The 15,248-nt window shown below is 43.1% G+C and overlaps 1 protein-coding gene across 1 annotated transcript in view; it reads right to left on the reverse strand.

The window, feature by feature from the left end:
• The window catches only part of Washc4 (WASH complex subunit 4), a 54,294-nt gene extending 44,444 nt beyond the window's left edge, over nt 1-9,850 (reverse strand). Inside the window, exons 1-6 of the mRNA XM_032910510.1 lie at nt 9,715-9,850; nt 6,767-6,906; nt 4,122-4,175; nt 3,969-4,034; nt 3,323-3,368; nt 2,589-2,656 (exon numbers count right to left, since the gene is read on the reverse strand). Coding sequence (XP_032766401.1) covers nt 2,589-2,656; nt 3,323-3,368; nt 3,969-4,034; nt 4,122-4,175; nt 6,767-6,906; nt 9,715-9,775 — 435 coding nt within the window. The 5' untranslated portion in view covers nt 9,776-9,850. The remainder of the gene's footprint in view (nt 1-2,588; nt 2,657-3,322; nt 3,369-3,968; nt 4,035-4,121; nt 4,176-6,766; nt 6,907-9,714) is intronic.
• Between the last annotated feature and the right edge of the window lie 5,398 nt (nt 9,851-15,248).

Here is a 15,248-nt window from a genome sequence, read left to right on the forward strand (position 1 = left end):
AATGTGCTACCTAGCAGACTGTAATTTCAAACCGCTTGTTTTACATTTGTTACTAAACGTCTGAAGGCTAAATGATAACAGGAAAATAAAAAACAGAAAGCATGACAGAAAAGCAGAAATCAGTGCAGATTCAGAAAGACTTCATGAGACAGAAATAGAAAAAAAAAAATCAATTAAAAGATTGTCAGGTGGAAAAAAACAAAAACCAAAAAAACCCATGCATCGATTTGCTGCTTTCCCATAGATACCTGAGGAGCATCATGAGTTCACAGCACTCTCTTAAAGACACTGTGTTCTTGGACAATCAGCATAGCTGGGGTGCAACTAAACAAGGCGATCTCACGCACATACTGTGCATCAGACACTGTCATACAGAACATGGCTGCATGAGGTCTTACAGGAATGCAAGGAAACCAACAACACCAAAAGCTTGAACGAAGGTAAAGATACATTCAGAAAGTGAGCTGAAACATAGGCAGGGTAGCCATGTTACTGTCAGACAGAGAGGATGGCATGGTATTACTATCCTAAGTACTTCAGACTAGAGTTTTCTCCAAGAATATCTGCACACAGGTGATATCTTAACCAGGAGTGGGAAGAAATCTAAACATAAAACTCATTTATACATATAGTCCATAGGTAATTACTACAGGGTTTAGAATTCTCCACTGGGGATGCTTTATTAGTGTTCACAGGATTTTAGGGCTTGTAGCACTTCACACTAGTGATTCTCAATCTACATATATAATAGCCTTTGTACATGATTATGTACTACATACATAATATCGCAAGCTTCCTATCATCGAAGCTTTGCCAATACAAGTAAAATAAGCATCTACGTGACATGACGGGCATGTTAGCTTGTTTTACCTGTAGTGACCTCACTATCTAACTGTTCCATTATGAGTTATATATGTAAATATACATCAGTGCCATTTACACTTCTTTAAAAGCTGAAGGCTAAATGAACAAAACAGAGAGGCCAGCCAGAGGAAGCGGACTGTACCTCTACACCAAGGAACAGACAGGAAAAGGTCATGTTTGCTAGACTCTGGGAACTTGAATCAGTAGTCCCTAGAGGACTGCGGCACAATGGCCGAGAGAGCTCAATTATTACACATACCAAATACAGAACATCATCCGTACAACAGAAATACAAAATTTAATGAAACTAAAAGGAAGAACTCACATGCACTGACTCGTTAAACCACATTTCCTCACAGCCTGCCTTCCTATGCAGCAGACTTCCCGTCAGGTTCTGACACTGTGACGGGAAGGCAGCACAGGCCGTCCTTCCCAGTCTCTCGATGTTCCCATCAGATAATCATCTAGTCCACCCCCACAGCAGCAGTTCGCAGCAGAGAGCTGGACCACGTCTTTCAGCGCTCTACACCTAACCTCAAACTGCTTTCCAGAGGTAGCTGCATCCAACCAAGGCTGCATTCTCAGAGGCGTGAGTGCTAGTTACATGAAGACTATCTCCCTAAGCTGCCAGATTCCATCTCACAACATAATCATTTCTCTTTGTCCACCCATGAGGAAATGTGACCTGCTTTTTCTGCAAGTCTTCACTATTTTGTTCTTCCAGCTTTCCAATTCCTGTGTGATCAGTCATGTGTGCGTGTGTGTGCGTGTGTGTGTGCGCGCGCGCGTGTGTAGTTTATTACAACAAATTAATTCAAAAAAGTCTAGTTTCATTTTCATGCGTGTGCCTGTGTGTATGTGCACATGTGTGTGCAGGTGCTCATGGAGACCACAGACACTGGCTCCCTAGAGGTGAAGTTCCATGTAGCTATGAGCCCCAGATAAGGGTGTGAGTAACTGAACCAGAGTCCTCTGCAGAATCAGTGCGTGCTGTTAACCAATGAGCCACCTACCTCTACCACACAAACCAACATTCTAAAAAGTGTTTATTTTACTTTCTATGTGTATGGGTCTTATTTGCATGTATGCCTGTACACTAAAGAGTGCCTGGTGCCCAAACCAGAAGAGAGCATTGGATGGATCTCTTGGAAACAGTTATATTATAGACCGTTGTGAGCCACCATGTGGATGGGTTCTGGGAATTAAACCCCAGTCCAGTGTTCTTAATGACTGAGCTATTTCTCCAGTCCCCCCCAAAAAAATTTTTTAAGTTTAAAAAAAAAAAAAAGATTATAAATTGTCCATAAATGAAATTATACAAGTTATATATAAAAATATAATATATTAAAACAATTTTTGAATTGTTCACATCTCTTAATACCGTATTCCCCTAAAACCCCTTATAAATCGTTCAGGAGTTATGATCTCCTATGACTATACCATCATGCTAAGTCAAGGGTTCACTCTCAGATGCACAGGGCCTCAGCTTTTGAAGGTTCCAGAACCTTTAAATTATGTGTAATTTTGATGAATGCGGTGCACGCTTCAATCCCAGGATGTGAAGAGGCCGAGGCAGTGAAATCTCTCACAAGCTTGAGGCCAGCATAGCCTACAAGACAGCCAAGGCTCCCTAGTAAGACCGTGTCTCAAATAAGTAAAGAAATAGTTTGAGACATAGTAAAAATCAGCTACCTTAAAGAGATAGAGAAAAAAAAAGGAATTACCTGTAAGAAGGAAACGAACCTCCCCATTTGGATTTGGCAGTCACCTTCCGCCATGCTGGAATCTGCAGCTTTAAAAAGAAGCATCGATTTTACTTCAGGCTTTTCATTTCAATTCAGCGACAAAGACAATGGGTGACATTCCTTATTCCTTCACTAGCGCACAGTACTGAAAACACTGGACTTCCACACTGAGAGAAAATGACAAGTCCTGAACAGTGTACACCTTCAACCAGCCACGCCTCAATGCCAAGCGGACCCCAAAGCTCGGGTCCACACAGGACTTCGTCACTGGTGAAGCACCATCCATCATCCTGGAGAAGGTGCTGCTGCCTTACCATTCCGTTCTTCACTTGTTTAACCAAACCGGTGAACCGAGGAACTGAATGTTAGCGGCTGGAGATGGCTCAGCAGCTGAGAGAACTTGGCTGCTCTTCCAGAATTAGGTTCACAGCACCCACAGGGTGGCTCTGTGAGCTGTGTGCACATGCTCACACAGACACAGACACAGACACAGACACGCAGACACAGACAGACAGACAGACAGACAGACACACACACACACACACACACACACACACACGTATGTACACATGCACACGCACATAAACTATTTAAATGTTATGGCTGTTTATACACTCTACACTCATGTGAGTTCTAGAATCGTCTGTTAGCTTTCTGTTCACTTCGGTTTCTTAAGAGGGAGCAACAAGTACAATTCTAAAATTTCGACTTACCTCCTTCACCATAAAACAGGAGACCATTGTAAAACTTAGTTTCAGCCTGTTTTAAAGGAAATTAAAATAATTTAAAAGGTTACTTTCAAATTCTTATTCTCTAATAACATGACATTACATCATTTACAGATAAATTTCTGCAAAATTCAAAAACGCCAGCTTTGGAATAGATTCAGCCTCTCTTTAAAGTAACAAAGGCAAGCTCCGCCTCCCTCTTCAGCCTTTCCTTGGTCACCTGACCACCTTCAGTCCCCACATCTTCCCACTAGTTCAGTCAACAGCTACAGAATATAAAAAGGAGAGGAGAAATGGTGAAGCCACTAATGTCCACCCAGGTTCAGTGGCTCCAAACACATAAGAAAGTCCCATGCAGCAGGTACGGCTGTGCACCCTGGAAGCGTGCAGACCACCAGTGACACGGGCTGAAGCCCCAGTTTCTTCACCTCTTCCTCGCCTGCCTTACCTGTCATCTCAGCCTCAACAACGCACATAGTACTCGGTGACTGTGTACACAGTACGTAGCCCCTGCTACTAGGGCTGACAGCATTACTATTTAAGTGGGTCACTCAGTGGTCAGTAGTACTACACCACACACACTTAAGCCTACACCTACTTTTAAATGATCTTCAAGACTGTAGACAATTACCTCATGTTTTAATTTCTTGATCTCACAACAGAGTGCAGCATAAACAGTGATGACTTTGTTGAGGACCTGGTTAGAGGTGGGAACAGGAAAGAGTGCGTTGTAATCAGTGACAGAGATCGGTCCCTAACTGCACTTAGGTTCAGGGCCACATACCTTGTTTTCAGTCTTTATGAGTTCCAAAAGGGAAGACTGCTCATATGGAAGAAGCTACAGAAACAAGGAGGAAGAACAGTTAACTTAAAAAAAAACACTCGATTTTAAATACATGCAATTAAATGAGTTACACTGCAGCTTGCGTTAAACCCTACATTCAGCACTGCCATCAGTCACTCAACTATTATGTTTAAGATAATCTCAAAAGAGTAAGGAGAGCACAATACGCTCAGGAGAGACACCTTCAACACAACACAATTCTCTCTAATGCTTCTAGCCATGCTCAAGGACACAAGGTGGCCAATGGTGTGAAAACACCAAGAAAATACTAACAGTGAACTCGATCATTTTGGAAGTTGTTATGTAAACATACATTTAACAAACTATTCTAACAAGAGTCAAACTGGAGTTATTACAAAGCAGAACATTGAAGAAAAGAATCAACTCAATGCTCAGAAACAAAATACAGTGTGGCATTTTTATCATCTAAGTCAGATTCACTTCTACCTTGCACATAAAGCTTTCCTGATTATCACCTAAAATTAATTTTCTATTCCATGAAAAACGGACCTTTCTTTTAGTTACATACTAACAATAAAGTATACACATAAGTTAAAAATACCTTCTCTCATTTCCCTTGTAATTTCTAGAGATCTATGTGAGTCTCTGACTCTTGCAGAACAGGAACACAGAATAACTGCCTGATAAAGGACTAAAGACAGGTCCCAGAGTAAGCGGGGAGGGACAGGGCTGCACATGAGGATAAAATGTAGAGAGTGTTGAAAGTGTCTACTGTTGGAAGAGGAGAGCTGAGACAATTTCATCCTCTTACAAAACCCAGAGGAATCATGCCACAGTCACGAGGATGGCTATGACTGAAAAGACAGATGACAAATGTTCACAATAATGCAGAGAAATTCAAACTCCCATATGTTACTGTTAGGGCTGTAAAAAAGTGCAGTCACATCCAGAAACAGTCTGGGAGATGAGAAAGGGGCCAGGAAAATGGCTCAATGGGAAAAGGCACTTGCCACCAAGCCAGAGGATATGAGTTCAATACCCAGAACCCATACGGAAAAAAGAACTGACTCCAACAGGTTGTACTCTCTCCACATAAGCCATACCAAATTATGTGTGAATAAAATCCTCAAAAAGTTATGCATAGTTACCAGAAGACTCAATACTTCTACTTCTAAGTGTGTGTGTGTGTGTGGTGTGTGTGCGCGCACAACATGACAGTGTGTCTACATAAGCACATATTATGTGTCTACTTGAGACACATAAGCAGTATAATTTCCAATAGCCAAAAGTGGAAATCCTAAATGTCTACCCACCAGTGAATAGATAACTACGTGGCGTGAGGGTTCCATATAATGGAACACGTTCATCAATCTAAAAAAAATGTGCATGTATTAACACTGGCTATACCACAGAGGAGCTTTGAAAACACGGTTAAGTCAAACACCAGGCACGGATGCTTGCATACCACATGATCTCACTTATACAAAACCATCTAACGGAGACAAATCCACAGAGACATACAGTAAACTGACAAGTGGCCTGTGACTAGGGGATTCTTGTAGCGGGCGGGGAAGGGAGGGCAGTGACTTAACTTAGGTACAGGATTTCCTTTTTAGGTGGTGAAAATGTTTGAAAATTGATGATGGTAATGGACAATGAATTCCGAGAATACGCTTTTTAAAAACCACCAAGTTGTACAATACACATGGGTAAACTAAACCCAAGTATTATGGCTCCCACCTGTACCTCGTATTCAAGACGTTGAAGGACTGCTGTGAGTTTGAGGCAGCTGGGTTATATCGTGAGCCCCCCGGCCAGCCAGGGCTATCAAGTGAAACCATGTCCCAAAACACACACCAAAAAAGGGAACTGTGATGTCTATGAGTTACATCTCAAAAAAAAAGCTAATGTACACTTCAGGGCGGTGAGTAGCACAAGAGTGCTCAGTCTATATTATCTATCACTAGTGTCAGACCAGTGCCTCAAAGGGTCTTATTTACACACAGTGAAAAGCCATTCCCACTCCGGAAGGGTGGCACACCTTTAGTCCCAGTACCTGGGAGGCAGACACAGGCTGATCTCTGAGTTTGAGGCCAGCCTGGTCTACAGAATGAGTTTCAGGACAGTCAAGGCTACACAAAATAACCCCATCATAAGAAAAAAAAGCATTCCCACATCAAGAGCCTCCCAAGTTCATTCAAGGCATTCAAAGGTACTTTTGGTAAATAACAGAAATATTTTATATCTTTATTTGAAAATGAGGTGGATTCTGTAATTCAGAAAGATTCAAGGAGACATCCTTAAAAATATGTATATTTGACTAGGTGTAAAATAATCACAATAAAGAGAAACACAGTGGGCTCCATCTAGCCACTGGCATTTTCTTGAACATAAAAAAAACAATGGACTGGCTAAAAGACTGGAGTTTGTGTTTTTATATTTTGAGCTTTTGTCATTCTTTCAGAAAACAAATTTTAAAAACTGTGTAGCTTAATGGGGGTAGTTACCAATTTCATTCACTCTTAGATTTTAAATGAAAACATACTGTGTACTTTTAACACAAGAGGCAGTGTGCCCTAAAATAAATAAATATACATATATATTTTAATGAAATAAATTCAGACCTTTAATGCTATAGGATCAAGATTGAAATCCCAAACATCTCCAACCAAATCATCCAGGGCGTCCTCAATTCTTCTCAGCTGAGATGTATACTCCTCCAGAAATTTCCCATAGTTCTTAAGCTGCACTTCAGCATGAATTTCTAAAGTTTAAAACAGAGTGTTACAATTACAAGTAACGAATGGCAGAAGTTTCAGGTAGTCTCAAAAACTGCAGTAAAACTGTTAATTATTACTGTGGAATGCCTCACTTCTTGGAAATGAAGTTCCAAAGTTAAAAAGTCATTCAGCTTTGAGTTTTCTCCAAATATGTGCAAGTACTTGAAAGGCTGCAGCCCCTTACCTTAGGATCTGGGGCTTCGGGGTTGGGGATTTAGCTCAGTGGTAGAGCGCTTGCCTAGCAAGCACAAGGCCGTGGGTTCGGTCCCCAGCTCCAAAAAAAAAAAAAAAGGATCTGGGGCTTCTAACCATGCCTCAGATACCTCAGGGCCCCGATATTACACTATCATTGAGTCACACGCAGTTCTGTTGCATAAACAATCAACTACAGGAGCAGGTACAAACTGTGTTGTTACGGAACAAACTTTAAAAGGCTGGCTAAATCTATACACAGTAAAATGTTGGGAATACATCCAAATCCTATTACATGGAGGTTTTCAACCTGCTACATCATATTATCTTTTCAGTAATGCCCAGCTTACCAAATGCTTTATCTGTTTAATTATTTAGCTATTATAATCAAGATATAAAAGTCAGATAAAACTAATGGCTGGCTGAGGGGGGCTGGAGAGAGAGCTTGTCCACTAAGAGCACTGGCTGCTCTTCCAGAGGGCTGGGGTTCAGTTCCCAGCACCCATGTGGCAGTTAACCCTAGGCCAGGGGATCCAATACCACCTTCAGGCTCTGTAGGCACTGTGCACACATGAAAAATAAAACAATATTAAAGAAAAGAAAGCTGGGAACTTACAGAATTTATATATTAATAGATATAATTTACATATTAATAGACTTAAGCTTTGAGCCACTTGAAAAAGCTGGATTTCTCATATGCCTATTCACTGAAATTAAAAAAATATTTCATCTTATACCTAAGAATTACTTATCCCAAACGTTCAATTCCAATTCATTTCTTTTACCCATGTGTATAACTTATTCAGTTTTTGTCTTCCAAAAAAATGCTTTTTCCTTCAAATTTGAAGTGTGGAGCTGTAATAAAGTATATTCTGACTCACGCTGTATGAAATACAGACATCTGTCCTTTATTCTGCACTGAAGCTGTGAATCGGGGGCATTGATTCAGTTCACTAAGATTCCTGTCTCATTATACCACTCATTTAGATAATTTTGGAAAACAATTAGTCTAGATACGATTCCCAGCCCCAAAATTAATGAAAACCAGGCACAGGGAGATCTCTTACTTACCACTAACAACCCGTCTTAATATTCTTACTCTATTACAGGGGGAAGCATCCTTTGACCAGCAAACGGGTTCTTAAGGACTATACCAGAAATACATGCTAATAGATCACCTGGTTAGATCCAGGTCAACCAACAGAAACACTAATTCCTTGCCAGTAAGATAACAAATCGCTGTGAACTCATAAAAGTTAAAGAACAAGACTAAGAACTAATACCCTCCCTGCATACCACGCTCCCCCTTCCAACGAACTGCATTTCTTGGAAGTGTAGTTTTCTACTTTTTAAAGTTAGTATACAACGTTGTGAGTTTCACAATGACATTTCCATACACACCTTCTTTATATTTAGTGTCCTCACCCACGTCCTATTTCCCCTCCTATCACCAGTCCTGAGCATCTAAAAGACGCCTGCCTGTCTGATCATTCATTCCACTTAAAGCTGGAACCCAATATACCTTCATTCCACCTTTGGTCAGATACTAAAGTAGGGACCTTCGTTCGAGAAGGGGGTGTGGAGTTAACACCTGACTAAATGCAGTTCACTTTAAAACCAAAAATACAAAAGAGGCTGGGGTGTGTGTGTGTGTGTATGACCTTAAGAAATGTTTCCTAAAACCTGCCTAGCACCTCGAACAACATCGCTCATCTAAATGCAGAGGCAAATAAAATAAAACCCGAGTACATAGAAATCTGTACCCGTTACAGTGTCTTTGTAAAATAATTCATAATGCCACTCTAAAGACATTCCCACTTTGGTGGGAAAGTATGCATTTAAAAAATTCGCAAACAACTCGTCCCAATTTCTCTTCTATCACACAGGAGAAAAAGAAAAAGGAAACAAATCAACCCCCGGAGTCTCTCTAATATAATTAGTTTGGCTTGAACATTTTGCTGAAACAAGCTATGAGGTTTTGGGGGTTGGAAGTGTTCTTAAACATGAAATCGGACTTGACTTCATGAAGCAACTGTGAAACAGATCTGATTAAAAATAAAAAGATAAAATAGATTAAAAACCCTTTCAGCTATATAAAAATCAATAAACTTCCTATATAAAAATCAATGAAGGGCCGAGAAGGGATAAGATATTCTTGGGTTGATTGATTTTTTTTTTTTTAAGGCCAGGAAGAGCTGTTTTTCGCTATCTTCTGTGGTTCTAAGAACGTGAACCCAAACTTCAAAAGTTGGCTTGAGAAGCAAAGAAAAACAGGAAACCGAAACGGGAACCCAGACTCTTCTAGAACTGAAGGCTGAGCAGTTTTCTGGCGCAAACCCTGGGACGGGATGGGCAACCCGGGAGGCTGGCCTCTCGCGGCGCGCCCCACGGTGCGGCGCCGCTGGCCCGTCACCGCTACCCGGAGGGACGCCGGGTGCGAGTGCGGGGCCAGACGCGACCCCACGGTCACGCAGCGCCGCGCACCCCAGTCCCACCCCGCGGGAGGGTCCAGAGAGGGCGGCTGCGCAGCGCGGCGCCGCACCGCGCCGTCCTCCATCCGCAGCGCCGCCCGGCCCTCCGCGCCCGACGCTGGGGCTTACTCTGAGAACCGTCGTCCACGCGGTCGAAGTCCCAGTCGGGTGACAGAGTGTCCACGGCCATCGCCGCGGAACCTCCCACAGACACAGCCCCGAGCAGTCACCGCCGCGACGCGGGCCTCACCCCAGCCGCTGTCACCGCACGTGACTTCCGGCCTCGGCCCCGCCCCCGCGCACCAGAGCCAGTGGACTCTCGGCCCTGCGGACCGCGGGAGCCGCTGGGAAAGCGAGTCGTCCGCCTGCACCCGGCGCGGCCGCCATAGTGACGGCTGCTGCTGGAGTCCTGCATCCTTCCCCACCCCATTGCCATTCGCCACTGTTCTCAGGGCACATTCGGTTTCTCCAGGCTCTTTTTTTATATCCTAGGAGGTTACTCCCTCAGTCTCACCTGGAAAGAACGGAAATAACCGGGTGGGACCCAACGCAAAGACCGGGTCCTTCACCAGGACACTACCCTTGGACCAAGATACCTGTCTCACCAGCTCCCTTTTTGTCTTTACCGGCGCGATTCCTTGATCCCCCTGCACTTCCCGTGCGGATTATTTGTTGAAAAAAGACCTATGTGTGCAAAAGAGTAATAACTTTAAGAACGCCATCAAGCAATCTCACTACTGGGTTTGCTTTACATAGATCACTGTTCTTCCTTTCCTTGCTTTTAAGAAAGTGGGATGGGAACTGTGTTGCCCAGAGTTCTCCATTTATCCTAAAATTTACACAAAAAGCTTTATATCAGAGCGGTTTTTAGTAAGTACTGCTACGAAGCAGTCTAAATATCATCAAAAAAAGTAATAATATAAAATTTAAGACAACCATATTTGAACTCCTAGAAAGCTACAAAATGAAATAGGTCTCAAATGGCATTTAAAAAAAAGAAACCGAGTAAGAGGCGATTTTAGAACAATGCATATTTGCTGTTACATCTACGATCAATGTAAACATGCTCATGTGTTTGTAAATGCATGGGAAGAATTCAAATTTTAATTAAATAAGACTGGGTTGCTTGGAAAAGAGTAGGTGCTCATAAAAACAAAGCGACTTAAGTTTCTCTTGCGTCTATTAACTAAGTCTCTTTCAAGCTGAGTTTTTTAAGTTATTTGTATTATAAAGTACCAAAAAAATCAGTGTAGAATGTTCTCTTGAAAAGCGTCTTCTGAGATGTTGAGGTTTGGACTTGGTTTTATTTTGAGACAAGATCTCATTATCATAGCCAAACGGCCCTGCTGCTCCAGGGGCCTGTGGCAAGGCTTCGGAGGGACACATCTACAGATCCGAGCCACAAACGAGCATCTTTACTTCGTAAAGAGCTTTACTAAGTGCTGGGATTACAGAAAATGTGCCGCCGTGCCCGGCATTGTAAAGAAATTTGCAAATTCTTTTTTTTTCCTAGCAAAAGTGATTGTTACGGTGCCAGGTGACAAACACGAGTGGACTTCATGTGCCTCTGGCTTCAGGATGGAACTTCTGGTTTGTGTAGCAAGCACTGTTCTGGCACCCTGCTTCCGGTTCCATTTGGTAGCTGTTAGCAGCTTCCGGATCACACTATCACAAGACTAAACCCAGCCCACGAGAGAAAAAGAGCTCACTGAGCTGGTAGCAAAGGTCCCAGAATCAGTCTTGACCTCAGGGATGAGCCTTTCTTCACTTGAGCACGCTTTCCAACCAATCTCAGGGATTCTAGGTACATACAAAGAAAATGGTCTAAGGCATAAGCAAAGTAGTCCAGGAACAAACAGAGCATTAACAATTGAAGGGGCTCGAGACCCTTTATGAACAACAATGCCAAGCAACCAGAGCTTCCAGGAGGCTAAGCCACTACCTAAAGACTATACATGGACTGACCCTGGGCTCCAACCTCATAGGTAGCAATGAATAGCCTAGTAAGAGCACCAGTGGAAGGGGGAAGCCCTTGGTCCTGCCAAGACTGAACCCCCAGTGAACGTGATTGTTGGGGGAGGCGGCAATGGGGGAGGAGAGGGAGGGGAGCACCCATAAAGAAGGGGGGGGAGGATTAGGGGTTGTTTGCCCGGAAACTGGGAAAGGGAATAACACTCAAATGTAAATAAGAAATACTCAAGTTAATAAAAAAAAAAAAAAATAGAAAAACTGAAAAAAAAAAAAAAAGGTCCCATGATTACTGTATTGAGGGTCTTAACCAGACCCATCAAGATACAAAGAACACAGTCCTCAGCTGTATTCCTCTTGAGCCTACATCCCAGTCCTAGCCCAACGTCAAATCCCTGCCAAATTCCTAGAAGGCAGCCCCAAAAGCTCTCCATGCGGGAACTTTACATGGGCATCTAATAAGCATCATTGAATCCACAACTGAATTCTGGGTACTTCACTCCAAAAACACTGCTTCCCACCCTGTATGAGATCCATGGCTTAGTAAATAGGGATTTGACTCACTCACGCCAGGCCGGATACCACGGCATGTCTTCTGTTTCTCATCTTCTTGCTCTAAATCAGCCAGAGGTTGAATTAATCTTATTTTTAAATGGCTTTCAACTTGTAAATAAAGTGCAAAAGTTGTCGCAATCAAAATGGAGTTCCACAAGGGTAGGATGGCCTAGCAGGTAAAGATGCTTGCTGCCGAACCCGGTAACCTGAGTTCAATCCCTGGGACTGACTCCTGAAAGTTGCCTTCTGACCTCCACGTGCATACCCTGAGTTGTATGTAGACAAATAAAACATTAAAATAAAATAGGGTCTTATGTCAACCCTACCAAAAGAAAAAAAAAAAAAAGTCAAACAAAATTAATAAAGCCAGGAGGTCATAAGGGTTCTGTAGCCATGATCACCTAATAATAATCATCGAAAAGTGTTCTGCCAGATTCCAAGGTTTGCACAGAGGGCTATGCAAACTTCTGGGGAAAGAATTTCTAAAGAACCTGTCCAATCAAGAGCTGATGGAGCCCTGTTTACAAGCATGGTGGCAAGAAAAGTGTTTTCCAAAGGTTACTGATACAACCTTCCTTATTATCACATTTAAAGCCCACCCCTGCTCTCAACCTCTTCAACAAGCCTGAGATTTATTACAGCTGTTTCCTGCTTACGTAGCCCAGAACAGGATTCTTTGCAAAACCCCTCATTCTGGTTTTAATGTAAATTGGCAGCTCTGAGTTCTTACACTTGGGGGGTTGTCGGACTGTTGAGGGCTTGTTTTTCTGCCTTTATCCATTTCATTACTTTATAAATGCAACAGTAAATGAAAGAAAAGCAATTCAGGACTTTCCATCACCTACTTAGCGTGACCTATGGCGGGCTGGCTGCTGTCTCTCCCTGTCTTTCCCCTCTGTCTACCCCGCCTCCACCTCCCTCTTCAGTGAAACCCTTGTCGTAGAGATTGGCTTAAAATGTGCTCAGAGATATTTCTTCCTGAAACTGCCCTGAAGGCTGCTGGGAATGATTTAAAAAAAAAAAAAAAAAAACAAAAACAAAAACAAAAAAACTCTATTTAAAGAGTACACACAGTCTTGCTTTTAGTTTTAAAATAATAAGAAGGTATCAGCTTTCTTTGGAATATATATTTTAATAAATATATTTAGCTCTATGGGCACGTCCCAGAAATGGCCTGTCTCAGTCTCTCTGGCTGGAGTGTTCATAAGAGACAGAGACTCCTGTGCCTGCAGAGGAGTTCACACAGCAGCTGGAGCCTCGGTCACGCAATCTGCCAGGAGATATGCTCTAGTCCTCCCTCTCTAATCACTGTGGGCCACAGGAGAGCCGTTGCATCAAAGAAAACAAGATCCAATAGAAATGTCTGGTCTACACACTCTGCCAGTAAAAATGAAGAGGAAAACTGGGGTTGGGGGGCATTTTGGGTCACTGATGACAATTTTTTTTTTGTCCTAAGAGACCTTTATTAAAATGTATATATGCAATGAGATCGATGACAGGCGAAATGGAGTGGCTTTGGGTCTTACAGTGTGCCTAAGTTTATTTCGTACTACTGTAAACAGAATACTTGGCTCTGAGCTTTATGTGGGCTCACAGCTCTAACGTCTGGGAGCTCCAAACAGCATGGCCCTGACATCCTATGAGGGCTCTCTAGCTAGGTTCCAACATGGCAGACAAGCAGAAAGGGAACCTTCTTTTTTTTTTTTTTTTTTTTTTTTTTTTTTTGGAGCTGGGGACCCAACCCAGGGCCTTGCGCTTCCTAGGTAAGCGCCACCGCTGAGCTAAATCCCCAGCCCGGGAACCTTCTTATACAGGAGGGCCAAGCACATGAAGTGACCTTGCTTTTTAATATCCCGCTGTCTCCAAAATATCCAGGTGCAGGAATCCCATCTCAGCGCGCAACCTCAGCACTCCCCCACTTGGCTCTGCCTCCTTTAGAGTGCCGACCGCCTCAGCTCCGTGGCTAGGCCAAGTCTCTTTGTGAGCTTGATGACGGCATATCACAGCCAAGCATAGGACTGCAGATCCAGGGGCTCGAGAGACGATACTGAGGTCAAGGATGCTTGCTGCTCGACCAGAGGACCCAAGCTCAATTCCCAGCACTTATATCGAGCAGCTCACAAAAGCCCTGACTACCTCTGGTTCAAGGGATGAAATGCCCTCTTCTGGCCTCCGCAGGCACCTGCACACAGAGACACGAATTTAAAAAATGTAGTATTTTGAAAAGCAAATACGCAGCTTATTAGAGAGGAAATGTTGTATTAGCATTGACTGATCTAACTATATTGAGTCGATCTCATCCTCCCCGCCCCCTCTCTCTCTCAAAAGCTCGCTGAGTCCTCTTAGTGGGCCCGTATGCACATGGCTATAGAACCACCGACTGAGACATGGGTAGCCTTTCAGGAACCATATGCCTGAAGAGGACTTACTTTTCCCCTCAACAGCTCTCAACTGCCAGTAGCTTCTCGGCTAGGAACAGGATTTCAAGGGCCCTTCCCATGTCCACCCTAGGATTTCAGCTGGCTTCATCTTCTGCAGACCTTGTGAATGCTGGCACAGGTGTGTGAGCTTACACAGGCTGTCACATCCGGCAGGTCCAGACTGGTTCGAGGCAGACATCCACTCCTTCTGGATCCCACAGCCTTTCTACCCACCTGTTCCGTGACGCTGAGACCTACAACCAACCTGAACTTCTGCAAATAGCTGCTGGTTATTTAGTGCATCCCTGGTCTCTGCCATAGCATAAGTGTGAGCATCAGTCCAAGGTCATTTCCCAGCTTCGGGTGCCTCAGATCCCCTTGTCTTTCGTTCCCCGGTGCATCGATCCCTTATCGTGTTTCAACTCAGGACTCAGAGGCCGTGTGACACCAAACTCATTTCACCTCCTGAGTCTCCTCCCTCTCAAACCATCATTTGCCAGTGTCTTTGGATTATAAAACAAACTGAGGAACAGGCTGTGTTTTTTTTTTCATCTTTATGTATTTTCTGTATTTCAGTGCTCTGCAAACTTATCTTACTTATAATCCTATTTTAGCAATCTTTATACATTCTTTCTCTTTTTGAATATGGTAAACTTTATTATAGGGTTATAGAATTCATACAACCAGAGCTCCTTACAGCATTCAGCACCCATACAGTTC

The sequence above is a fragment of the Rattus rattus genome, chromosome 1 (assembly GCF_011064425.1).
Source record: "Rattus rattus isolate New Zealand chromosome 1, Rrattus_CSIRO_v1, whole genome shotgun sequence".
NCBI classification, from domain to species: domain Eukaryota; kingdom Metazoa; phylum Chordata; class Mammalia; order Rodentia; family Muridae; genus Rattus; species Rattus rattus.